The sequence below is a fragment of the Primulina tabacum genome, chromosome 17 (assembly GCF_025594145.1).
Source record: "Primulina tabacum isolate GXHZ01 chromosome 17, ASM2559414v2, whole genome shotgun sequence".
Classification (NCBI taxonomy): domain Eukaryota; kingdom Viridiplantae; phylum Streptophyta; class Magnoliopsida; order Lamiales; family Gesneriaceae; genus Primulina; species Primulina tabacum.
In genome coordinates this window covers 4691909-4719684 of record NC_134566.1, presented here as the reverse complement: position 1 = coordinate 4719684, position 27776 = coordinate 4691909, and the positions used below count along the sequence as shown (strand labels likewise).

The window sequence follows — 27776 nt, the reverse complement described above, 5'->3', positions numbered from 1 at the left end:
GAAGAAGAATATATAAATATCCCCACAGGTGTTTTGGACATGGATTAGGATCATATTCCTCACTTTGACCAAGACACAATACAGGAAGAAAATATTAGAGATCCTCCCATTCCAGATGAACAAACTCAAGCACCTCCAGAACCTATGCCATTAAGGAGATCCACACATTGGGTTGATGGAGGATGATCCTATTAACTTCCGTCAAGCCATGGAAAGTTCTAACTCTCAAAAATGGAATGATGCCATGAATGAGGAGATAAAGTCCATGAAGGACAATGACATATGGGATCTTGTCCCATTGCCTAAAGATACGAAGCTCATTGGTTGCAAATGAATATTTAAAACCAAGAGGGATTCGAAAGGCAATGTGGAAAGATATAAGGCTCGTCTTGTCGCTAAAGGTTTTACACAGAAAGAAGGCATTGATTATAAAGAAACTTTCTCTCCGGTTTCTTCGAAAGACTCTTTAAGGATTATAATGGCTTTAGTGGCGCATTTCTATCTTGAGCTTCATCAGATGGATGTAAAGACTGCGTTTCTAAATGGTGGCATTGATGAAACGATTTATATGGTCGATGATTGTGTGTACCATAAGTTCAGTGGGATTAAGCATATTTTTCTGGTTTTATATGTTGATGACATTCTGCTCGCTAGCAACGATATAGAGTTGTTGCATGAAACCAAGAAATTTCTAGCTAAGAATTTTGAGATGAAAGATCTTGGTGATGCATCTTTTGTACTGGGTATTCAGATACATCGGGATCGTTCTCAGGGTATTCTTGGATTATCTCAGAAAAGCTATATCGAGAAAGTTCTCAAGCGATACGAGATGCAAGATTGTAAACCAACAGATATCCCTGTGGCTAAGGGAGACAAATTTAGTCTCAAACAATGCCCAAAGAATGATTTTGAGGAAAAAGAAATGCAAAAGGTTCCCTATGCATCTGCAGTGGGGAGTCTGATGTATGCTCAAGTTTGTACACGTCTAGATATTGCGTACGTGACAGGAATGTTGGGATGATATTTAAGTAATCCAGGAGTGGAACATTGGAAAGCAGTCAAAAGGGTTTTACGGTACCTACAGAGAACAAAAGATTACATGCTCATATATCGGAGGTTGGATCAACCTGAGATCATTGGGTATATTGACTCCGATTTTGCTGGATGCCAAGATAGTATGAAATCTACGTCGGGCTACATCTATCTCCTTGCTGGAGGTGCCATTTCCTGGAAGAGTGCTAAACAGTCTCTTATAGCTTCTTCCATCATGGCAGCTGAGTTTGCAGCGTGTTATGAGGCATCCAATCATGGAATATGGCTGCAAAATTTTGTCACGGGACTGCGCATTGTTGATGGCATTGAAAGGCCACTAAGATTACATTGTGACAATAAATCAGCAGTTATGTATTCCAATAACAACAGGAGCTTGACGAAGTCAAAACACATTGACATCAAGTTTCTGGTTGTTAAAGAAAGAATTCATAGTGGAAAGTTGTCTATTGAGCATATCGGTAAAAACTCCATGGTTGCGGATCCGCTTACTAAGGGACTACCACCCAAACAGTTTCATGAGCACACTGCTAGTACGGGTGTTATGTCAATTGAGAAAATTCAGTTTTAGTGGGAGTTTGTTATTTTAAATGCTTTTCAGTTGTAGACATTTTCAGTTACAGTTATGTAAATTTATTTTCTGCAGAAATAAATTTCAAGTTAAGTCACACTCTGATTATGATTTAAAGTTTGATCTCAATAAGTTTAAAGGGAGGACCAGTTTGAAATAGGCATGTTACGGTCACATTGCATGAAATTTCCATGCTACACATCCACTTCATGATCCATGTCATTCAGTTGTGTTGGCATATATGACCATTGATGGGTCTAGTTACCTTGAGTGTAGCGAAGACTGCTTTGATCCTATGTTGATGTGATTGATGGACCGGATTGGTTATAGATACATTTCGGAATGACAACAATTTTGAGCTCATAAGGTTATTTTCACAAACATAATTATAAAGTTGCACATATAGCCCAAGTGGGAGATTGTTGGATCAATTTATTTATATGGGCTTATATGTGAATAATTATGTGTTGTGGGTTGTCTATTAAGTTAAGCCCAAAATAAAGTGATCAATTAATATTTCGGGTTATTCGGCTTTAATGTATCTAATGGGTTGTGGGCCTTTAATGTGTAGATACATAAGTGTAATTTCTGTTTTTATGATGGGCTAAAACAGAAATATAAGAAGATATTGATAAACATTATCTATAAATATGGGTCATGGTCCCCAGATCTCGCGTTATCACTTTCACTATTCTCTCCCTCATTAAAAAAATAGTTCTGAAGAAAAACTAAAGGATTTTCTCAAGGAAAGAGCGCGTAGATCTGGAAGATCAAGACACGTTCTAAAGAATTTAGGATTATGGCTTCAGGTACACTTCCGCTTAACATTTCAGTCAAATTCATAATGATTTAGCGTGATGGATTCTGCGGTTTATGGGTTTTCCCAAACAGGGGCTTCACGGGCTACTAGGACTCCTTCCCAGCCTTTTGTCTCGATTCCTAGCATGGCTAGACTCTTCCCTTGACCCCTCACAGACCCTAGCCAAGCCTTTGTCCCAACCGAACCAAAGTCTAGTAGCAAAAACCAATAAACCGAGCCCCATGATCAAGACGTTTCGATTTCGGTCCCGACTTGTTTTTATTATTGTTTGCGGCATGTTGTGTAGTTCTAGGACTCCTTAAACTCGTGTAAAACATTCCTATAACATATCCTAATTATGGCAGCCCCTTCTAGCACATATAAATGATCATGTTTTTGGAACACAATCAAGCTTTAAAAAATTCATGAAGATGCATGAACGAAAATGTTCAAAGGTGCAACTTGTTCTTCATTCAAAACTCAATTAAATAAATACTATGGTGTTATAGATGTTTGAAAGAAAGAAATATGCCGTGCCTTTGCGTATTTAACGCACGATTTTACGCTGACGATTGAAGAACGACGACGAGGAAAACACGGATTGAAAATCCTTGCAACTATTGATGCTTTTCCCTTCACTTGTGTGTGAGTCTCGTGTATTTGGTGGTGGGGAGGAGTTGTAAATTATTGGGGAGGGTTTTAAGAGAGTGGGGCATGTGATTAATAGGTTATGGGTGGGTTTTGTGTATTTTATAGTAAATAAATCACTAATTAAACTTTAGGCCCATTAGGAAGGTTAATTATGCCCAATTAGTCCGTTAGTGTGTAATTAAAATATTTAAAATAATTTTTTTAATAAAGTTTGTGAATTTATTAACCGGGTTGCTAAAATGTTCGCATTTTTGTTAAAAATCCAACACCGATAAAAATTACGTCCCGACGTATAAAATCACCTCAAAACCCCATATTTTCAAAAATAAGAAAAAGCATCGCCCATAATTTGAATAATTAAAAACAATTAACCAATAAAAACGTTTTCTATTTTTCAACCCTCGGTCTCCGTTCCTCGATCGCAACTCGAATAACCTTTAAAAATACATTTTAATGCAACCATGTAGAAAATATATTTTAAGCATGTAAACAGCATAATTAATTAATGCAATTAAAACAATTTAATTAAAATATAAAGAATTTAATAATTGCATGCATGTGGTTCGCGTAGACCTTCGAATTTTCGGTGCGTTACAATCTTCACCTTTTAAATTGAATTTCGTCCTCGAAATTCGCTTATCCTTAATAATCAAAAGTTTAGACTTAGTTCTAGTATCCCAAAAATCCACGCTTCCGCTGCGCTACTCTGATAAAACTTAAACTCTAGAATGTCCCTACGTCTCTTTGATCCCAATTAAATTTTCCTTCTAAATCCTTATTTACGAATTGCAACTTAAAAGACCCATAATGACTTAGTGATGTTCTTATTATAACCTCGAATTTCAATTTTTCTTACAATTCCCAATTAAAAGATAGATGACTATGCTTATCGTATATTGCTTCCCTTATATTATACCCAAAATGTTCATCACCCTATCAAATTTCAATCTTAAAATCCCAAAAACACCTACTAATTCTTAGATTTTTCAAACTTAATATTGATTCATCCTACGAAACCCTTGATTAGCATTCCTTATAACACTATAACTAAGATATCCCAAGGTTCCAAATATTATTAAAAGTCTAAATCATCGAAAACTCTTATCAATTAACACATTCAATTCTCACTTATTGTTAGACTAGTTCCCAAATTTTGTAATAATTGCAAAATAAATTCTAAATTTCCTTCTACAGTTTTCCCATGACATAATTTCAAAAATTTTAAACTTATTCATCAAAAAATTAAATCTCATAACCAATCTTACCTTTCATCAAACTTAAAATCCCAATTTATACTTTTTCTTACTTCCAAAGATAATCGTAGTCTTCGAATCATTATTACTTATGAGTAATTCTCAAAAATTAACTCAACTAGTAACCACGAATAATAAATATTTTCTTAAAAAAATCTATGTGTCCCAAAATCATTAATAATATTCCCAATTAACTTATGGCCCAAAAAGTAGAACGTCAATACAAAAATCCAAAAATCAACATTGTCTAATTCCACCACAAAGCCAACATGCGTTGAAATCAAACAATTTTTTTTATTCCATATCATATCGCATATGAAAATTCTAAAGCATATAAATCATATATTATCATAAAGCAATTAAACATGTGATGTGGGGACCCGGACGCTAATAAAGTTCATAATCGTCATTGGGACCATTTAAACAATTATAATAAACAGGGTCTAATTTTTTTTTTAAATGCGGAACGTAATGGAAATTATACTAGTATACATATCAGTATAACATAAGATACAAGTCCTGTACAGCATATATTCGATACAGACGAAGGTTCAACATCTAGCTATCAAGTGTTCAAACCCTATCTACAGCAACATCAAAGTCCGTGGTCTCCACTCTAATCATGATCTCTCGTCATCTCCTCGACCCTGATCCTGTCCCACCTGTTGTCATGCACACATACAAACACGACAACAACCGGATAATTCCGGTGAGAATATAATCCCACTATAAATCAACGAACATGCAATCATATAATCAATATAAAGCATGAAGCAGATATCAGATATATATATCCAAGTCTGAAACATAATTAATATCAAAATATCAATCATACTCATGACTCCACGACTCAGACTAGACTCAATCCTAGTCTAGGGATCCCGATTTCCAAACGTTGGTATTCCTACATCGATCAACAGTAATAGAAGAAACTACGATTCTATCCACGTCGATATAACCAAACATCCAGTGTCTTGACCTATCCGTCACAGACTATGACACTATCGTCAATACACTATCTTGTGACATCGTGCAATGTGCCCGTGGCGATCCCACCACTATCAGGCACTTCTGTCACAAGATCACTCGACTAATACCTGCATTCTATACATCCATAGAACAAGCATATCAAGTCAAAGCAATGAACATAATAATAAGAAGTATGTGATTTAGGAAACTCAAATATATCCTACTTGAGTCGATCTCCCAATACCACATTGACTTATACATTTCGTTCGTAGTCTCGGTCTAAAGCAATATACGTTCTGAACTCAAGACTATCTCTGTAAATCTGAAATGACATATCGAGAATAATAATATCCCCGTAAATATCATATCAACAAATAACAATTACAAATCATAACCCATATCCGATACAATCTGTAATCAATCAATAATCTAAATCTGTCCGGTTTTCAGTCCATATAATCAGAAATTCATAACAATTCCATAATCAATCTGTTCTTCGATCTGACTTCGATTCTACGATGTGTAATATTCTTAGAACACATAATAATGATCAAATAATAATTCCTCCAATATCATAATTTCAAATGATAACAGAACTCAATAAAACTTACATCTAGTTGTAGCTGTCAACGAGAGGAGTACAGTACTGTGTCCGGATTTAAAATCTGATAACCGAATCTTTTAAAATCACAACTTTAAGCTCAAATTAAACTTGAAGCTTTTCAAAGGGATTTCTCGATGGAACTCTCGGTTTTTCTGCTGAAATTGTTGAAGAAATGAGACAATATATATATATATATATACCAACTTGCATGATAGGACATGTGGCTCAATTCCTCACAAACACGTCTCGGCCATTACATTTCTCCCTCTCTAAGACATGATTTCGTCCTCGAAATCTTAAGCAATCATATCACCGGTAATCAAATCAGAAATAACAGAAACTAAAATAGTAAACTCACATTAGTGGAATAACTCTGGGAATTTCTGTCTCATATCTGATTCAGTCTCCCAAGTAGCTTCTTCAATGCCATGACGAGTCCACTGGACTTTCACAAGTGGGATGGTCTTCGTTCTGAGTTGCTTTTATTTACGATCAATAATCTGAACCGGTTTCTCAATATAACTCAGAGACTCATCAAGCTCAGCCTCGTCTGGATGGATAATATGGGAATCATCGGGGAGATATTTCAGTAACATAGATACATGAAAGACATCATGTATTCCAGATAGAGAAGGCGGTAATGCAAGTCGATAGGCACGATCTCCTATCTTCTCGAGAATCTCATACGGACCAACGTATCTTGGAGACAATTTGCCTTTCTTGCCAAATCTGACTACACCCCTAAAAGGAGAAATCTTCAGGAATACTCGATCTCCTACCTCAAATATCAACGGTCTACGTCGAAGGTTGGCATATTTGGGTTGTCGGTCCTGAGCTGCCTTCATTTTCTTCTGAATCAGTTTCACTTTTTCAGTCATATCTCTTATCATGTCCGGTCCAGTCTCAGGAACTTCAGATATATCATCCCAATAAAGAGGGGATCGACACTTCTTTCCGTACAAAGTTTCAAAAGGTGCCATCTCAATACTCGTTTGATAGCTATTGTTGTACGAAAACTCACAAAGAGGCAATGCATCTTGCCAATTAGTGCTAAAATCCAGCACTAAAGCTCTCAGCATATCTTCCAATGTCTGAATCGTCCGCTCTGACTGTCCGTCAGTCTGTGGATGATATGCGGTACCAGATGTAACTTCGTACCGAGAGCCTGCTGCAAACTCTGCCAGAAGTGCGAAGTAAACCGAGGATCACGGTCTGATACAATTGACTTCGGCACTCCGTGCAATCTGACCACCTCTCTAACATAAATCTCAGCCATCTGGTCATAGCTGTATGTCATCTGGTACGGAATAAAACATGCTGATTTGGTTATTCTATCAATCACGACCCAAATCGCGTCACCACCTCGGGAGGATCTCGGTAACTGCGTCACAAAATCCATGAAAATGTGATCTCATTTCCATTCAGGAATCGATAAACTGTGCAGTAGACCTCCTGGTTTCTTTCTTTCAGCCTTCACCTGTTGGCAATTCAGACATTTTGACACAAATTCAGTGACATCAGATTTCATTTTCTTCCACCAAAACTGTCTTCAAGTCATTATACATCTTTCTGCCACCAGGATGGATACTGAAACGACTGCTGTGCGCTTCTGTTAATATTCGATGTCTAAAATCTGAAACATTCGGCACGACAAGACGATTATTCACATACAGTACATCCTCACGTACCAGAAACTCTGATTGATGACCTGATCTGACCATCTCAATCGATTTTTGAACTTTTTGATCAACTTTCTTAGCCGCTTTAATCTTCAAAATCAGCTCTGGTTCAACTTGAATAGCATATAATCTCAACGGTCTACAATCTGTCTCAAATACCAATCCAGACAAACAGCAGTCATCGATCAAATTTGAAACACCTATTGTCGATAAGGATAAAGCGCATACCTTTCGACTCAATGCATCAGCTGCTGCATTGGACTTCCCCGGATAGTATTTGATTTCACAATCAAAGTCTTTCAGTAAATCTAGCCATCTTCGTTGTCTCATATTCAGTTCTGATTGTGAAAATAGATATTTCAAACTTTTGTGATAAGAATAAATTTCAAATTTCTCACCGTAGAGGTAGTGTCGCCATATCTTCAAAGCAAATACAATGGTTGCCAATTCAAGATCATGAATTGGGTAGCGAGTCTCGTGTGTCTTCAGCTGTCTCGAGGCAAAAGTAATCACATGCCCTCGCTGCATCAACACACAACCCAAACCTCTGTGAGAAGCGTCACAATAAACAACAAATCCACCAGTATCTGAGGGGATAGTCAGTATCAGTGCACTGGTCAATCTTTTTTTCAATTCCAGAAAACTGGACTCACAGTCTTCTGACCACACAAACGGAGCATTCTTCTGAGTTAACTGAGTAATCGGTTTGACAATGCTCGAGAAATCTTTAATAAACCGACGGTAATATCCTGCCAAACCCATAAAACTGCGAATCTCTGGCACTGATGTCGGTCTCGGCCAAGAAATCACAGCCTCAACCTTGCTGGGATCAACTGATATACCATCTCCGGATATGATATGACCCAGAAATACTACCTGTCTCAACCAGAACTCACATTTTGACAGTTTAGCATACAATTTCTCAGTTCTCAGAATTTTCAACACAGTTCTCAAATGTTCTGCATGCTCAATCATATTCTTCGAGTAAATCAAAATATCATCAATAAAAATGATCACGAAATCATCGAGATATTTCTGAAATACACGGTTTATCAGACCCATAAACACAGCTGGAGCGTTGGTCAAACCAAACGGCATGACAATAAACTCATGGTGTCCATACCTAGTTCTGAACGCTGTCTTCGAGATATCAGAATCCCTGACTCTCAGCTGATGATATCCAGATCTCAGATCGATCTTGGAATAAATAGAAGAACCCTGCAACTGGTCAAACAAATCATCTATACGGGGCAATGGATATTTATTCTTTACCGTTGCTTTGTTCAGTTGCCGGTAATCAATGCAAAGTCTCATTGAACCGTCTTTCTTCCTCACAAACAACTCGGGAGCACCCCAAGGAGATGCACTCGGTCGGATGTATCGTTTGGCCAATAAATCCTCCAACTGATCCTTCAACTCTTTCAGTTCAATAGGTGCCATTCTGTACGGAGCTCTAGAAATCGGAACTGTACCTGGCATCAACTCAATGCTGAAGTCTATCTCTCGAATCGGAGGCAATCCAGGAATCTCGTCTGGAAAGACATCAGCAAACTCACACACCATTGGCAAGTCCGCCAATGATGGACTCGACTTCAGTAAATCAACTGAATATACAAGGAATCCTTCCGCTCCTTTCTGTAATAATCGTGTCATAGATAATACGGATATCAAAGGAATTCTGGCTCGAGAACCCTTACCGTAAAATTTCCACTCCTCAGTCATCTCAGGTCTGAATCTCACAATCTTGTGGAAACAATCAACTGTAGCTCTGTACTTGGTCAACATATCAATTCAGATAATACAGTCAAAATCAGACAACCCAAGCACAATACAGTCTAACTCAATCTCATGCCCGTCATATCGTAGTATACAAGATCTAACAGAAGTCACTGATACAAGACCTTTTCCCAATGGAGAAGAAACAGATACTACAGTAGATAGGGACTCAACAGGTAATGCATGCATCAATGCAAATCTCTCAGAAATAAATGTATGTGATGCACCAGTATCAATCAATACATAAGCAGGGTAACCAGAAATAGAACAGTTACCTGCAACGACATCATCAGGTGCATCATGTGCCTGCTCCTCAGTCAAAGCAAAAACTCTGGCCTGCTGTCTCGGAGGCTGGCTTACTATCTGGCTTCCTCCTGGCCTCTGCTGTGACTGGGTAGACGGTGTTGGCTGGAAAGAATGGACAGCAGATGGTCGTCTCCCGGTCTGAGCCACTGATCCAGATGACTCTGCTGCCTGGGATCCCTGTGCACCTCTCTGGGGACATACTCGGGCAAAATGTCCCTGCTGTCGACATATACAACAAGAGCCAAACACTCCTCGGCACTGCTCTGTGGAATGCTTCCCTCCACAAGTGCTGCAATATGGTCCTGTATAACTTTGGCTTTGACCAGTCTGTCTCGAGCCACTGGAACTGGAAGAACTGTTGCCAGAATTCTTAAACTGTCTTCTCTGGCTTTCAAATAGTCCTTCTTTCCAACACTGCTGCTACCACTCTCGAATCTGGGAGGGGGTTGCTGTGGTATCGGTGCTGGGGCAACATATGAAGCTCCTCTCTGTCTCATCAGACCAGCTTCTGCTCCCTTTGCTCTGTTCAGGGCGTCAGCAAAGTTGTTTGGTCGCCCAGTGTTCACCAATGTTAATATATCTGGATTCAAGCCATTGATGAACTGATCAGCCACCGCTTCTTCATTCTCGGCCACATGTGGAGCAAATCTCAGTAGTGTAGAAAATTTAGACACATATTCCTCAATGTTCAACTGCCCTTGTCTCAGATTCGCAAACTCAGCACCTTTATCCTTTCTGTATGACACAGGGAATAATCTCTGATAGAATTCGGTTTTGAAGACATTCCAGGTAATAGGCGTACCTCGATGCTCCAAGGCTCTCTTGGTCGTAATCCACCAGTTCTTGGCAACATCATGCAACTGGTGTCCTATCAGTTTCACTCTCCGCTCATCAGTATAGTCCAAAGAGTCAAACAGCATCTCTATGTCGTCTAACCAGCTCTCACAATCCACTGAAGTCTCAGTGCTCCTCAGAGTCGGCGGATGAAAAGACTAAAATCTCTTCAATAATGTCTCCATAGGAGTGGTTGTAACGTCCATCGGAGGATTCGAAGTACTACCCTATTCTGGTATTCTTCTCGGAGGCATATCTGATAATCAAAAGGATTAGTAACCCCAAACAAGAATTCTATTTCAGTCATCCTCCGATCATCTTACTGCTGATCCAGAATCGATGCTGATTCATTCTCAATAAAACATATTACTATATCAAATCAGATAAGCAAGTAACATGTATTAAAGCAGTAAGACATGCTAGCATTCAAAAGCAGGAAAGAAAACTCAATCTTCCCCGCTCACTAGCTCCTATCTCAATCTAAAGGATCTATCGCTCTGATACCACCTGTTGTGGGGACCCGGACGCTAATCAAGTTCATAATCGTCATTGGGACCATTTAAACAATTATAATAAATAGGGTCTAAAATTTTTTTTTTAAATGCGGAACGTAATGGAAATCATACTAGTATACATATCAGTATAACATAAGGTACAAGTCCTGTACAGCATATATTCGATACAGACGAAGGTTCAACATCTAGCTATCAAGTGTTCAAACCCTATCTACAGCAACATCAAAGTCCGTGGTCTCCATTCTAATCATGATCTCTCGTCATCTCCTCGACCCTGATCCTGTCCCACCTGTTGTCATGCACACATACAAACACGACAACAGCCGGATAATTCCGGTGAGAATATAATCCCAGTATAAATCAACGAACATGCAATCATATAATCAATATAAAGCATAAAGCAGATATCAGATATATATATCCAAGTCGGAAACATAATAAATATCAAAATATCAATCATACTCATGACTCCACGACTCAGACTAGACTCAATCCTAGTCTAGGGATCCCGGTTTCCAGACGTTGGTATTCCTATATCGACCAACAGTAATAGAAGAAACTCCGATTCTATCCACGTCGATATAACCAAACATCCAGTGTCTTGACCTATCCGTCACAGACTGTGGCACTATCGTCAATACACTATCTTGTGACATTGTGCAATGTGCCCGTGGTGATCCCACCATTATCAGGCACTTCTGTCACAAGATCACTCGACTAATACCTGCATTCTATACATCCATAGAACAAGCATATCAAGTCAAAGCAATGAACATAATAATAAGAAGTATGTGATTTAGGGAAACTCAAGTATATCCTACTTGAGTCGATCTCCTAATACCACATTGACTTATACCTTTCGTTCGTAGTCTCGGTCTGAAGCAATATACGTTCTGAACTCAAGACTGTCTCTGTAAATCTGAAATGACATATCGAGAATAATAATATCCCCGTAAATACCATATCAACAAATATCAATTACAAATCATAACACATATCCGATACAATCTGTAATCAATCAATAATCTAAATCTGTACGGTTTTCAGTCCATATAATCAGAAATTCATAACAATTCCATAATCAATCTGTTCTTCGATCTGACTTCGATTCTACGATGTGTAGTATTCTTAGAACACATAATAATGATCAAATAATAATTCCTCCAATATCATAATTTCAAATGATAACAGAACTCAATAAAAATTACATCCAGTTGTAGCTGTCAACGAGAGGAGTACAGTACTGTGTCCGGATTTAAAATCTGATAACCGAATCTTTTAAAATCACAACTTTAAGCTCAAAATAAACTTGAAGATTTTCAAAGGGATTTCTCGATGGAACTTTCGGTTCTTCTGCTGAAATTGTTGAAGAAATGAGGCAATATATATATATATATACAAACTTGCATGATAGGACATGTGGCTCAATTCCTCACAAACACGTCTCGGCCATTACATGTGACGTAAACATATAGTTCATATAATTATGCAGGTAACATCATAAAATCATATAAAACAGATAAACTTACAATTTGAGGCTTGACGACTGAGCTTCCAGGCACTGATTGTGGCACAACCCTTTACAGAACCATTGATCTGATACCAACTGAAACGTCTGTTATTCGTTTTGCTTAAAAAGTACTAGAAATTTTTTTTTTCAAACCTCACATAGCATCGGCCGAACCACGTACAAAATTTCTTAAAATATTTTTGACATCATTTTTAAAATAAACAATCAACTACCATTTAAAAATCCAAATGAAAATAGTTTAAATCATAAAAACGTCAAACTTTTACCAAACATAAAAACCTTATTTGAAAAGTATAGCTCATACTATAACCTCTCAAAAATCTCTCATAAACATAAATAAAAGTAATAAAATATCTTTAACATAACTTAAAATCATAAATCATAAACTAGTGCGGAAACTAGCGTCGGTTATCGGGTTATGTGCACCTTCAGCCCAGCAAATCAACCATCAAGCCCTCCATAATCATTATTATCATAATCACCTGGATCAATCACACCTAGTGAGTCTAAAGACTCAACACACCATAATCTTGTTTACAAGTAATACATATACAGATCACATACGAAAGTGAAAAATACTTGTACTTTAAAATATCATTTTCGTGAAGATGCATAAACTTAAAACATAACATTTTCGTAAACATTTTCATGATGCATAAATTTAAATAAAAACATTTTCATAATCTTATGCATAAACATTTTCATACACATTTTCATATAAACATATTCATATTCATATCAACATATTCATATCATCATATTCATATTCATATTCATATTCGTCTTTGTTGAATTCAGATCGTGATTGTGATTCGTATTCTTAAACGTATTGGACGATGGATCCATCTACATGTAACCACAGTACTGGGCAGCGGGGACATCAACAACACTCTCACCGGTCAACTGGGTCTTGGTCTTACGTACTAACGTATCATCGTATTTGTATTCATATTCGTATTCGTATTTTTATCAACGAAAACACAATCGTCGGGCTCCCACTAGGACCATAACCCTTACGATATTTCCAACATATTTAGTCACAATCCCTTCACGTCCTTCAACATTTCGTATTTCCACCACTTAATAAAAACATGCATATAATATCGTTTTTTTTAAAATCAAGCATGCAACATGTCTTTTAAATGTCCACGTTAAATCATTAAAATCCATATACATTTAAAAATCATAATTTAACATATTACAAATCTTAAACATCCTTGAACATTTTAAAATAAACATTTTAACATCATAAATATTTAAAATAAACGTTTTGACATATTAAATCATAAATATTTAAAATAAACGTATCAACATAATAAAAATTAATAAACATTTAAACCAAACCTTAATATAAAATTCTCAAATTAAAAACTTAGACTTTTAATAATTATTTGAGCTTAAATACAATTTTTCATAATTTTATAAAGCTTAAAAATAGACTTTTAAATTAATTCCTTAATTAACATTTCGTGAGCCGATTAAATCTCGGATAAACCCAAAACTCGTTACTTTGATCCCAAACTTTAAACATAACATTTTTATTATTTATTCTACCCTTCCAAGTCATGAGCCATACCCGTGGACTCATGGATTCAATTTTAGTTCATAAAATCTCGAAATTGACACCTTTACGAACACACCAAGCCATCTCCCAAAATACTCGAGCCACGCCCGAGCCACCTTGAACCAAAACTTAGCCAACCCATCTAGGGACCCTCCTGACCAAGCCCAAGCCTCTTAAACCCTCGAAAATCCTGCTGTCATTGAATCCGATTGCATGTGGGTGTGTGTGTGTGAGTCTCCTTGTGTGTCTTGGACTCATAACCCAACTTGGACTCTCCCAGCCAGGCCACCACCGAGCCCACCTGACCCTAACCAACCCTAGACAAGGGCAAGACCCAGCCCAAACCAGCCCAATCCCTAGAACCCAGCAGCGAACCACCTGAATTCAGAAACTCAACCTGCGCACATGTTGCCTCCATAGTGCCTCCCGCACGTTTTTTTTTCTCTCGAGCCAGAAGCCACCCAAGCCGCACCAGCCCCTGCCTAGCCCTTCTAGGAACCCTCTTGGACCCTTAGAACCTAAGGACTCAAGCCCCAGTTGCAAACCAAAGCCATACATCCCAGCAGTAGCATATAATGGCCGAGAAACCCACCTACCATGGACTCCACGTTTCTGTTGCTAGGACCTAGCCAACCACACCAGACTCTGAACTAACTTGTTGTGCACTCACCTAGGACCCTTAAGACTCACCCTAGCCCAGCACCAGCCCCCTTTTCGAGCCCCTTTTCCCTGCACAAGATGTTGTACCGCGCAGCTTTCATGGGGCTTCACGGATTGAAGTCCTAGCTTGCTAGGACTCCTTCCCAGCATCTTGTCTCGAGTCCTAGCGTGGCTAGGACTCTTCCCTTGATCCCTCACGGATGCTATCCAAGCCCTGGTCTCAACCGAACCAAAGTCCAGTAGCAAAAACCCATAAACCAAGCCCCATGATCAAGACGTTTTGATTTCGGTCCCGACTTGTTTCTATTATTGTTTGTGGCGTGTTGTGTAGTTCTAGGACTCCTTAAACTCGTGTAAAATATTCCTATAAAATATCCTAATCATGGAAGTCCCTTCTAGCACATATAAATCATGTTTTTGGAACACACTCAAGCTTTAAAAAATTCATGAAGATGCATGAACGAAAAAGTTCAAAGGTGCAACTTGTTCTTCATTCAAAGCTCAATTAAATAAATAATATGGTGTGATAGATGTTTGAAGGAAAGAAATATGGCGTGCCTTTGGGTATTTAACGCAAGATTTTACGTTGACGATTGAAGAACGACGACGAGGAAACGACGGCTTAAAAATCCTTGCAACTATTGATGTTTTTCCCTTCCCTTGTGTGTGTGTCTCGTGTATGTGGTGGTGGGGAGGAGTTGTAAATTATTGGCGAGGGTTTTAAGAGAGTGGGGCGTGTGATTAATAGGTTATGGGGTGGGTTTTGTGTATTTTATAGTTAATAAATCACTAATTAAACTTTAGGCTCATTAGGAAGGTTAATTAGGCCCAATTAGTCCATTAGTGTTTAATTAAAATATTTAAAATAATTTTGCTTAATAAAGTTTGTTAATTTATTAGCCGGGTTGCTAAATCGTTCGCATTTTTGTTAAAAATCCAACACCGATAAAAATTACGTCCCGGCGTATAAAATCACCTCAAAACCCCATATTTTCAAAATTAAGAAAAAGCATCACCCATAATTTGAATAATTAAAAACAATTAACCAATAAAACATTTTCTATTTTTCAGCCATCGGTCTCCGTTCCTCGATCGCAACTTGAATAACCTTTAAAAATACATTTTAATGCAACCATGTAGAAAATAAATTTTAAACATGTAAATATGCACAACATAATTAGTTAATACAATTAAAACAATTTAATTAAAATATAAAGAATTTAATAATTGCATGCATATGGTTCACGTGGATCTTCGAATTTTCGGAACGTTACATCGCTAGTATTAATGCCGCAGCTATGGCCATTATCATAAACCTAACAAAATTTTTACTTTTTTAAGAATTCGATATTATTCAAAGAATATTATTATATTTAATAATTAAATTAATTATTATTAGATTTTAAATTTTATGATAAATTATATGATGTAAACCATAGTAACAAAAATTTAACGTTAAAAAGATAAATCACTAAAAAAATAGGCTAGCGACGGTCTTGTATTATACTGTCGCACATGGGAGACGGGTAAAAAAACCGTCGCCTAATATGGCGACGGACTTAAATATAAACATCGCCAAAGGCGACGGTCAAAAAACATGTCGCACAAAATGGTGACGGATTTGTTCGAACAGTCGCAATATTAGCGACGGTTTTATGATAAACCATCGCTAAAATAGCGACGATTTTTTATAAACCATCGCCTACTAAAGTAAGCGACGGTAAACCGTCGCTATTTTAGCGAGGGTTTATCCTATAACCGTCGCTAATCCAACCATTTTTTGTAATAAATTATGGTTTTGGTTGTAATTTAATGGTAAATTTTACATGCTATTATTTATTATATTACAATCTAACATAATATATTTTTTTGAAATTTCATGTAACAAAACTATAACTAAAATTCTAACAATTATTACCAATGTTGTGTACATTAGAATTAAATACAAGCCTTGAGGCTCAATGCAAATTACAATGCGGTATTGTATTCCACACTAGATAAGAGAAATTGTTACAATGGTATTGCGTTCCAATCCTATAAAGGCGACTATTTTTAGAACTTTCTTTCATCAGAAACTGTCGTTAATAGAGTAGTAATTCTTCAAGCGTGAGATTTCGAGCTCGTCTCTATAAATAATTAGCGCCACTCACCTAGCCACTTCCATCGAGCTGCCCTTGCGATGCAAGGTGCACCATGTATTGCTACAAAACTACAAAAAACGACAGTGTTGACGACATATCGAACAACTTAAAGAGGTAAAAAAATGCAGTACTTCAAGTAAATCTCCAACACCCTGACCTCATAATTCAATTGTAATTCAATCAATTTATCGTAAGATGTGAAATGTAACAGACACCAAACCCATTGCTTAGGAAAAAACTCGTTAATTAGGAGAAAAAAAGAAAATCTCCCCCAACAGCACTTGGTTTTATCCAAATCTCAATAGATATTCTATATTGCTGCATTTCTTCACATCACATACAACAATCACAATTTTAACTTCGCATACGCTATGATTGTTTGGTAATCCGAATACATTGTTCTACAACATACAAGCATGCCTAGATTCATAATATTCATGGTTTTTTTTTAATCATATTCCCTCTCAACTAATGCTCATGCCAGGTTGAAAGCGACACTATACAGATCCTTCGGAAGAAATGTCATACGAAAATAGAACAAATGCAAACTACTCATCACTTTTCATATTTCATTAATTGAAATCTGCTAGAATTGTCACAAAATAATTAAGAGCAAAGGCTATGAAAACAATATGAAACAGACTGACTGTAACATGTAACCAGCTTACAGCATGATACGCATATGAAGATTTTCCTTGGCGTTCAAAATGCTTAGCCAAAATGCACCATTCAATCGGTCCCCACTCCTCTATTCCAAAGCAATTCCCGAGCGCTACTTTGTATAGCTGTCAGAGAATCAAAATTTCAAGAGAACATCAGCTTGAAAAAAGAAATTTGGAATTGCAGGACTATAATATAGAGCAAAAGCCCATTTCAAATTTTAGTGAAGCAAAGAGCACGAGAAATTCTAGATGAAAATAAGGAAAGACCGCACAATTATGCTTTGGGAGAAAAGTACTGGCATCAGGTTGAAGACAATCAAAATTGATCAAGCAGGTTCAGTCTAATTCATACATTAATTCAATATCTTCTGCCAAAATATCAACACCACATCACAAACTAAATAAAACCCAGTTAAACAAATCAAAAGAAACTCAGAGGGCTTAGTTTTACGCACAACAAAATTCCTTACGAGTCTTACCAATTATCTATTTTTCTGATTTTTATTTATCACCATGCATGTTGCCTGACCGAGTTTCTGCATAACCATGCACTGGTCTTACTTATGTACAAAAGATAGATGCCCATGATCATATATATTCAACCGAATCCTTCATTTTCATTCCTGCCTCCCCGGTTTTTGAAAAATACAAACATTCCAACAATTTAACACTCATCGGTCTAAAATTCTAATTTTATCTCCAGAGATCGATGAAATCTCCAATCCCAAGAAACGTATCACCGACTACATGCCACTAAAAATGGGTAAAAAAACAAGAAAATTTTAAGGTTTACAATCCATAACACATCCGAATAATTTAAATAACTGACCTTAGTAGTGTCTACGAGAAGCTCAGTCCCAGCCGGATAAGATGCATAGAATTGGTCTGCTCTTGAGAATCCAGCTCTAGTCCTGATTATACCAAAAAAATAAAAGAAAAAGATAAAACAATGATATCCCATCAAACTTTAACCAGACTTTCCGGAATAGAAACCAATACCCAACCATAAAATAGATATTCAAATAAAAGCAGACAAACAAAGGATCCAACATATGCGATAAACTCACGTATTGTTAGTGTAGGCACAGCCGATGAGAGCAGTGAAGCCGGAAGACCCAGCGTAAGAAACCATTCGGCGGAACTTCTGAATTCTCACAATTTCATTCCAGCCTTCATAAAGCCGCCACATATTAAACTTTGGCATGTACATTCCTGAAAGCAACAATTTGGGTTTTTCAGGCAAATAATAGAACATGTGCTCTGCTTTCCCGTGACTAAATAAATGCATAAAGCTTCAATGTTAACATTAATTATCAGAATTAACTCTCCTAAATATATAATTAATATTAACATTAATATTAATTATATTGTTAAATTTATAAATAAATAGTAAACAAATAATATACTTTTTAGTGTAAGATTTGAAGTAAATAGGTTGGAGATAAATGTTATATTTGGTGCAGAAACTGCACTATTTTGGTGCAGAAACTGCACCAAAATAGATTTATAGGTTGAAAATGGCCTTCACTTGAGATGAAACGGGACAAGGACACAAACATCAGTGGCAATCAAGATATTGGTTTAAAGAAATTTAACAAGAAAAAGTTGAAGAGAATTAGCAGAGGAAACCAACCACCCAATTCCGAAACCCCCTTTTCTTTTGGGTACACAGCGAATGAATGAGAAGAACCCTAAAATTGATTAAAACAAATCTTCAAAATCCGCCCAAATCTTCTTGCGTCGATTCACAATCAATTGAACGAAACTTAGGGTCAATGAAATGGAAGATTTGTTCGATTTATTTAAAATTAATTAATATAAAAATAAAATTTTAAAATATTCCTTCATACATATGCTCGAGATTAGGTGAAATACTTTAGGAATAAAACCAATATATTTGAAATAAAAATTAATAATTTCACTCGTTTATTATACAAATTATAAAAATGATATTTTTGCAGTTAAATCAATATGTTTGATGTACAAATTAATACTTGAGTCAAATAAGCACATATCGGAAAAAAATATTTATACTTTTATTGTGATAATAATAATATATTACAAAGCAATAATTTTGACCCAAATATTAAAATTCTTCAATAAAATAAAATTCTATTACAAAAAAATGTAACATAAAAGTTAATATTTTTACAATTTAATATGAAACAACTCAACATAAAAATAAGTACTTTAATAAATCAAAAACCAAATCTAATTTATAAATCCAAATAATGAGAAGTATTCATGGATCATCATGAACTATATATCATTTAGATCTACAAGCTCTAATTTGCATAAGATAAAATCTGAAAATCTAACTTTTTCCATTTGTGTCGAATCAAATGTTATTAATTAAAATATTAAATTGGATAGAGAATCAACAATAAGACACCATAAAGAATATCAAAATGTCATATCTTAGAATGCTAAAAAAAGTCCAAAATATTACAAAATGTTAAAAGTAATAATTTACGGTAAAAAATAAAAATCTCAAACTCACAAAATATATTAAACTATACACTTTATAAAATTTTCTTTCTACTAAATTGTGATTTTCTTCACAAATTGAGAGACCTATTTTATAGAATTTTTTTGGCAATAATCCAAATATAAATACATCATTACATACATCATCACAACTAATTTTCAATATTTACAACTCTTATTTTCAACATTCAATAATTTCAACTCTTTATTTTCAACACTCCCGATTGTGATGATGATCGTGATACAATGATTGTCTTCATTACGTGTTTTTATACCGTCTCGTTAAAAACCTTACTAGGAAAAACTCATTGAGATAAAAACCATAGTAAGGGAAAAAGAGTACAGTCACGTAAACTCCCCCTCATATTAACACGAACGATTCTTCACAAAAATTTTTGTATATTGCGCATCCCGATGTTATATATATGTTTTCTGAATATTGTCATAGGAAGTGCCTTTGTGAAGAGATATGATGAGTTTAGTTGATTGAATGTAACGAATATCAATATCTTTATTCTTCTCAAGCTCTTGGGTGAATGCGAAGAACTTAGAAAGAATATGTTTAGTTCCGTCTCTTTTTATGTATCTTTCTTTCATTTGAGCAATACATGCATCATTATCTTCATATAGTGTCACAGGTTTCTTGTCGAATGATAATCTGCATGAGATTTGGATATGTTCGGGCATTGATTATAGCCACACACATTCACGGCTTGCTTCATGTAGTGCAATAATCTCGACGTGATTTGATGAAGTTGTTATGAGTGTTTGTTTCTGTGATTGCCAAGAAATTGCAGTGCCTCCACGAGTAAATACATATCCGGTCTGGGAACGTGTCTTGTGTTGATCAGATAAATATCCAGCATCAGCATAACCAATTATGCTTTGATTGGTATATTTTCAATACAAAAGTCTCAAGTCTGCCGTTCCTCGTAGATAACAGAATATATGTTTAATTCCGTTTCAGTGTCTTTTTTTTAGATATGAGCTAAATCTTGGCAATAAATTTACAGCAAAAGATATATCAGGTCTTATACAATTTTCAAAATACATAAGGACACCAACCAAGAATAACTTCATCATCTTCAAATGGACGGAATAGATTCTTTTCTATGTTTAATGATATAACAATCATTGGAGTACTTAAAGGATTTAATTTATCCATATTAAAACATTTAAGGACTTATTCTTTATAATTTGACTGGTGAACAAATATTCCACATTCTTTTTGTTCAATTTGCAAACCCAGACAATACTTTGTTTTTCCAATGTCCGTTATTTCAAAATCTTTCTTCAAGTACGACACAACTTCTTGAACTTCCTTATTCATTCCAATGATGTTTAAATCATCAACATATACAGCAATAATTACGCATCCGGATGTTGTTTTCTTAATGAAAATGCAAGGGCATATTGAATTGTTTACATATCCTTTTTTCATTAAGTGTTCACTTAGACGATTATACCACATTCGGCCGGATTGTTTTAACCCATATAATGATCTTTGTAATTTCACGGAATAACATTCTCTGGGTTTTGAACTTTGTGCTTCAGACATCTTAAATCCTTCAAGGATTTTCATATATATATTACTATCGAGTGATCTGTATAAGTAAGCTGTGACAACATCCATAAGACGCATTTTTAAATTTTCAGATACCGCCAAACTAATCAAATATCGAAACGTAATTGCATCCATAACAGGAGAATACGTTTCTTCATAATATATTCCAGACCTTTGAGAAAAACCTTGTGCAACAAGTCGAGCTTTATATCTTACTTGTATTGTTTAAGAAATTTAATTTACATAACCTGAATGCATGCAATCTATGGTTTAATTTAAATTATGTATTTATTTAATTTTATGCATTTAATGAATAAATTTTGCATGGTTAAGATTTATTTCACGATATTTTAAATAGTTCACACATTAGGGTTTCTAGTTGCATTTCGCGTTCGATCGAGGAACGGAGACGGGGAAATTATCAGGAAAATTATTTTTATTAGATGTTTAATTTTTATTTATTAATATAATGTGTTTAAGTGTATTTTTCAAGAATTGGGCTTTGTTGGGTATTTTTGTCCGTCTAAGTATATTTTTAATCGGTACGCAAATTTTAACGATTCAGGAGACTCTTTGTGGGCTCGGGCAATATTTTCAAAAACTTATCAAAACAAAATATTTTTCGAGAGTGTGTTTGGGCTTGATGGACCTATTTTCAAGCTTAATGGGCTCAAAAGCCTTCTAATCCTTTTTAAATCAAAGTTAGGGCCCATTAGAACTTTAATTATCTATTTAACTACTACCCTAAACACACCCTAAACCTAACCCTACCCTCATCAGCCGTCCCTCCCCTCTCCAGCAGCCTCATTCACGTAAAGTATCAGCAGCCACAAGCCCCATCGGTTTTCCTCCATTTTCTTTCAAGAAGAGGTCTTTCCCCGCTCTTCCGATGCCTTCCTGACGTGAAATTCTTCAAGTTTTCGTTCATATTTCTTAAAGGCACGCCATGTACTCTCTTTTACGCATAATTCACGTCGTATATGTTGTCATGTGTGATATGTATATGTCTTGTTCGGTAATTGCATGACAAAGCAATTATTGTTCGTTTTTGTCATGGTTCACGCATGTATCTCTTCTTGGCATCTCACGTTTTTCTTAATTTGTGTAAGGGGCTGCTGAATGAGGGTCCTGAGGGACTGTAAATGTCGAGGAGGAAGGGATGTATAGGCTGGAGTCGAAGCCTTGTCGAGTTGGGAGGAAGTTGAGCGAGTTCCTTGAGGTTTCGGCTTGCTTGCGAGGAGATCGATGGAGGGGTATGAACCGGTGGTGCAAGGGCCGATCCCGACCATGTATCAAACAATGGTGGATCTGAGACACAGCCTAGTAAGGCTCGACCACTTCTGGAACGAGCCTCGAAGTCGATCGAGCGTGAGGAAGAAAGTTGGGTCGTGTTGCGCGTTAGGGTGAGCCGGAGTGTATGTGCAATTGAGGCATGATAGCTGAGTTCTTGAGATGGTTCGGTCCAGGAGAGTCTCAGGGTGGCTTAGGAGTGAGTGGTTCGAGGCTTGCCTCTTGATCTTGCGCTAGGGATGAAATCATGGAGGGTTGTTGCACCCAGGGTTTTCGGGTAGGGACATGCAGGTTTTCCAGCATCTTGTGTCCATTTTTTTGTGAGTCATAGTGGGCTGGAATGTGAGGTTTTAGGGCTGTTAAGTTGTGTTTTAGGTTGATAAAGGTTTGAGAAAAATTTGGTTAAGTTCCGGGTTGATTTGGGTTAAAACCGGGACCCCGGTTTAAATTTTAAAACGAATCGGTTAAGTTTTGAAACGGACTCGAGTTTACGTTTAAGAAATAATTTTAAATATGTTTTGGAACATTTTAAGGAGTTTGGTAAGCTTCGGGTAGAAATTTAGAGGTCCAGGGGTAAAACGGTCATTTTTGGTTTCCAGGGGCAAAATGGTCATTTTGCATCCGGTGTGAGTTTTTAGTCCTGGCAGCGCCCTGAGCACAAATTTATCATGTTTTAAATATTTATGCTTCATGGATTGGACTTTTATGTAATTATGAAAAATACGGTGCATGCTTTATTTTATGTAAAAGTTTATGTATATGAATGTTTTATTAAGTGATGAATATGATGATATATTTTGAAGGAAGGGAGTTAGTTATGGCTAATACAAATACGTTAATACGATGATATGTAAGGCCAAGGCTCAGTGGACGGGTAATGCTGTCTTTGATATCCCCACCGTCAAGTACCGCGGTTACACGTAGATGGATCCATCGACTGACATGATAATATGAAAGTCACAGCTAACGAACAAAATTCAAATTAAGAAAACGAACACGCATATGTTGTTATGATGTTATGTGCTATGGTTATTATCATGTTTTCTCAGGTTACGTTCATGCATTCGTTTTTCCATGATCATGAAATTGTATGTTGAATACGGTATTTTTCACCGCTGTGTGAGATGTATATGTATTTGTTATTATCGGTACAAGTGTGCTGAGTCTTTATACTCACTAGACGCGTGTGATGAATGTGAGCATTTTGATGAGGAGGCTGGAGGTGCCGAAGTCTGAGTAGGCAGGGCAGGGTGTGCGCACATGACCCGAGGACCTAGTTTTCCGCACATCACGATTTTTATGAGATTTGAGAGGATTTGAACATTTTTATACATTGAATTTGATATGTTGATGATTACTAGGATTTTTACTTGTTATGTTTACGTATATTTTTATTGGATGAGTTTGGCCATTTTAAACTGCTATATATTTAATTGTCAAATATCTATCATTATTTTTAAACGACATATTTTTTAGCAGGTTTGCATGCATGCAAAATATTTATGTGTTCATTTTTCGAAAATGTGAGCTTTACAAAAAAAGAAAATAAATTTCTAGTAGTATTTTAAAATTAGTAGACGTCACATTTGGTATCGGAGCAAGGGTCATGAATAGGGTTGTGCCATCGCCAGTTTCTGCAGCTCAGTTTTCAAGCCTCAGGTCTGTAAGCTTTTATGTTTTAAATGTTTTCAATGATTTACTGTTATCGCCTGCATGATTACATGAGTTATGATTTACAGTACATGTTTAACTGCTTTCATGATTTAAGAATTAAATGTTTTGAAAACTAGATTGAATTTCATGATGGGTCACAGTTAAAATCTTACTGTATTCAGATATCATTCCTCCCAGACACGCTCCTAGCACAGACCGTTAGGATGATACACCTGGAGGCGGTAGTGGTTTTCCACCACCACCACCACCGCCGATGGATGCAGCCACCCGTATACTGGAGGGTATGGCTAGGCTATTGGAGCAGGTACATCAGGCTCCCAGACATCAGACCGATATTCTTGTGCAGTTTAGACGGCTCAACCCGAAGGAGTTCGGGGGTACCACAGATCCATTCTTGGCAGAGGGATGGATTCGATTGCTGGAGCTGCACTTTGAGTATTTGCAGATGAGAGATGGCGACCGGATCAGGTGCGCCACTTATATGCTGAGGGACGATGCATCACTATGGTGGGAGGGAGCCGCGCATGCCGTCGACTTGGTTACTCTCACTTGGGACAGGTTTAAGGAGATATTCTACGACAAGTATTTCCCAGCTGACGTCAGAGGCCGCCTGACGAGGGAGTTCACGAGTCTCCGCCAGGGGGAATTGACTGTGGCCGAGTTTATTCGGAAATTTGACAGGGGTTGCCACTTTGTACCCCTTATTGCTAGAGATGCCGCCCAGAAGTTGAGGCATTTCATGGATGGATTGAGACTTACCCTGCACCGGGATGTTATGCTTATGAGACCCGTGGGCTATGATGAGGCCACCATCTACGCCTTTCTGAAAAGGATCGATTTTAGGTGCCCGAATTCGCAAGGGAAGCAATAAAATTTTCGAAAATCATATTTATGTAGCATAAAATTTCGAGCACCACATGTACTAGGGTGTAGCATATACAAAAACACAACTATGACATTCATAGGGTGTTAAGAAATTATACCTATCAACCTCTTGAGGTTGATGATGGCTCCAACTAAGGTGTAAACACCTTAGCTCTTGTATGGCAAGACCTTCTACAAGCTTCCTCCTTTCCTTCAAATCGAGCCCACCACCAACTAGGAAGATCCTCTCATATTTTGCACTAGAAAAATATGAGGATTTTTCTTTGAGAAGATAATTGTTTCTCCAACTATTGAAGAACAAAAATTGGGAGAAAATGAGACTCAAATTTCGGCCATAGGGGTGAGAGGAGAGAAGGGAGACTTTTCTTGATGCTTGAAAAGGTTATTGTATGTCCCAAAGGCATGCCATGCCTTGGATGTGGAAAAAATTGTCTCCCAACCCTTCACCTCCCATGCATGCTTTCTTATTTGGGCTTTTAACAATTACAAGGCCCATGAACTTTAATTTAATTGACTCAAACATATTTGAGCCCAATTAAACCTTACTTGATATTACTCAAGTCACTAGTTGAATAATTATTTTACTATTGGGCTCTACAAGACCCAATATGATTTAATTAATTCAACAGTTGAATTAATTTAATTATTTGGACTCTACTAGACCCACTAGTGTTTAATTAATTCAACACTTGAATTAATTTATTTTAGTCCATAATAATGTTTATGAAAATCACAATTATCAAATACATTATTTATTTGGCATACTTTTAATTTAGGAACACTTCCTCAAATTAAAAGTTACATTCTCCTTATAGAAATCATACTTGTATTTTTCCTTACGCTTATAAACTCCTTTATAAGCCGTTCAACACATTGAACTATTTTACTTCTCAATGGGATCTAGAAAGCTAGCACTTGTGTGGCCCTCAATGGTTCATTGATACAACTAGCCGTGGGTTCACATCTCCATTTGATTCGGACTAAACATGTCCTTATACGAGCTTACCCCAATTGCTCCATCCTTACTTATCAACCCTTTGATAACAAGAACGTCAGAACTCAAGTCTGATAGTAGCCAACCAATCATGTTAAACGCCTAGCAGCATCGCTTACATGATTCCCTAGGTATCAAATGATAGTGCCTGCAAGAAACATTCAATTATGGTTAGCGTACAGTACGGTCCTTCAACTCATATATCCCGACCGATTCGACAACCATTGGTTTATCGAGAGTTGTCAATGAATCGATACTATGTGTCATGTCGTAGTTGCATCGATGGTTAATCTATGAAACCCCTTTCATAATTACCACCATACTCTGATCAGAGATTTCAACCTACATACACATGAGAACACATAGGATATCCATACCCGAAGGTAAGCGGTGAATCCCCGACTACAATGCATCGACTCCTATATGTTTCGACAGAACACCCAACCTTGCCACCTGATGACCCCATGAGAGTCGGTAAACAAGTCAAAGTATAATTCTAGCACATAGAGTCTCAATGTTGTCCCGGGTCATAAGGACTAATGGTGTACAACCATAAACTAGGACTTTTCCACTCGATAAGTGAGAACCACTTGGAAAGTCCTTTATGGAGGGTTGTTCAGTGCACTCTACCAGGAGCACCTATCTGCATGCTCGGACATCACAATGTCCCCTACCAATGAAACATGGTACTCACATCGCAGATACTAGTCTCAAACTCGAGCGGCCTATATCCTTCTTAGTGGCGGCTGAATCGACTAGGAACCGTTTAGAATATACAGTATTACAAATACGAGTTTCATGATACTCATCATATGAGCATCTCATATTCTTTCTACTATTTGTATATTCAAGGGCTTTATCTATGCAACTAGTATGGGTATACAGATAAAGAAGTGCCAAAATGATAAATGCAAATATTATTAAAATAAAGACTGTTTATACATAGAGTTTCATTGTGAATACTCGGCCAACACTTGGCTCGACGTGCACCTACTCTAACACTTACAGGCGGAGCAGGCCCTGCGGGACATAGACTTCGAGATGCAGAGGAAGTGGCATTAGGCCCAGTCCAGTTCTCAGCCGCAGAAAAAATAGTTTACAAGGCCACAGAGGCAGCAGGGGCAGTTTCAGAGGCCTGGATAGCAGAGGCCACCTCAGGCACTCGAGGCTCCTAAGCCGGTGGAAGGTCTGGTATGCAAGCAGTGCAACAGATTGCATTACAGAAAATGCATGGAGGGTCACAAAGCCACTGATTGCCCCAGGAACAAGGGCCCTATGACTGGCTGGGCCTATGTGATGCATGCAGATGAGGCAGAG

The 27776-nt window shown here is 37.0% G+C and overlaps 1 protein-coding gene across 2 annotated transcripts; it reads right to left on the bottom strand.

The window, feature by feature from the left end:
* Nucleotides 1-16653: 16653 nt before the first annotated feature.
* Nucleotides 16654-19476, bottom strand: LOC142532041 (uncharacterized). Of its 2 annotated transcripts, XM_075638352.1 has the most exons (5): nucleotides 19199-19475; nucleotides 18633-18777; nucleotides 18395-18476; nucleotides 17572-17688; nucleotides 16654-16963 (listed from the first exon to the last, which is right to left on the bottom strand). In XM_075638352.1, the coding sequence occupies exons 2-5, from the start codon at nucleotides 18773-18775 to the stop codon at nucleotides 16913-16915; spliced, it is 393 nt and encodes a 130-aa protein (XP_075494467.1). In that variant the 5' UTR covers nucleotides 18776-18777; nucleotides 19199-19475; the 3' UTR covers nucleotides 16654-16912. The 2 variants fall into 2 exon arrangements, with proteins under 2 accessions (XP_075494467.1, XP_075494466.1); XM_075638351.1 differs by having other exon boundaries at nucleotides 16654-17688; nucleotides 19199-19476.
* Nucleotides 19477-27776: the final 8300 nt, after the last annotated feature.

What these genes read in the sequence shown, in the direction of transcription:
- LOC142532041 (XM_075638351.1), bottom strand. Translation starts at nt 18,775, where the DNA reads ATGTACATGCCAAAGTTTAATATGTGGCGGCTTTATGAAGGCTGGAAT. An exon ending in TGTGCCTACACTAACAATAC is followed by an intron (nt 18,477 to 18,632) that starts GTGAGTTTATCG and finishes TGGTATAATCAG; the next exon opens with GACTAGAGCTGGATTCTCAA. An exon ending in TTCTCGTAGACACTACTAAG is followed by an intron (nt 17,689 to 18,394) that starts GTCAGTTATTTA and finishes ATTCTCTGACAG; the next exon opens with CTATACAAAGTAGCGCTCGG.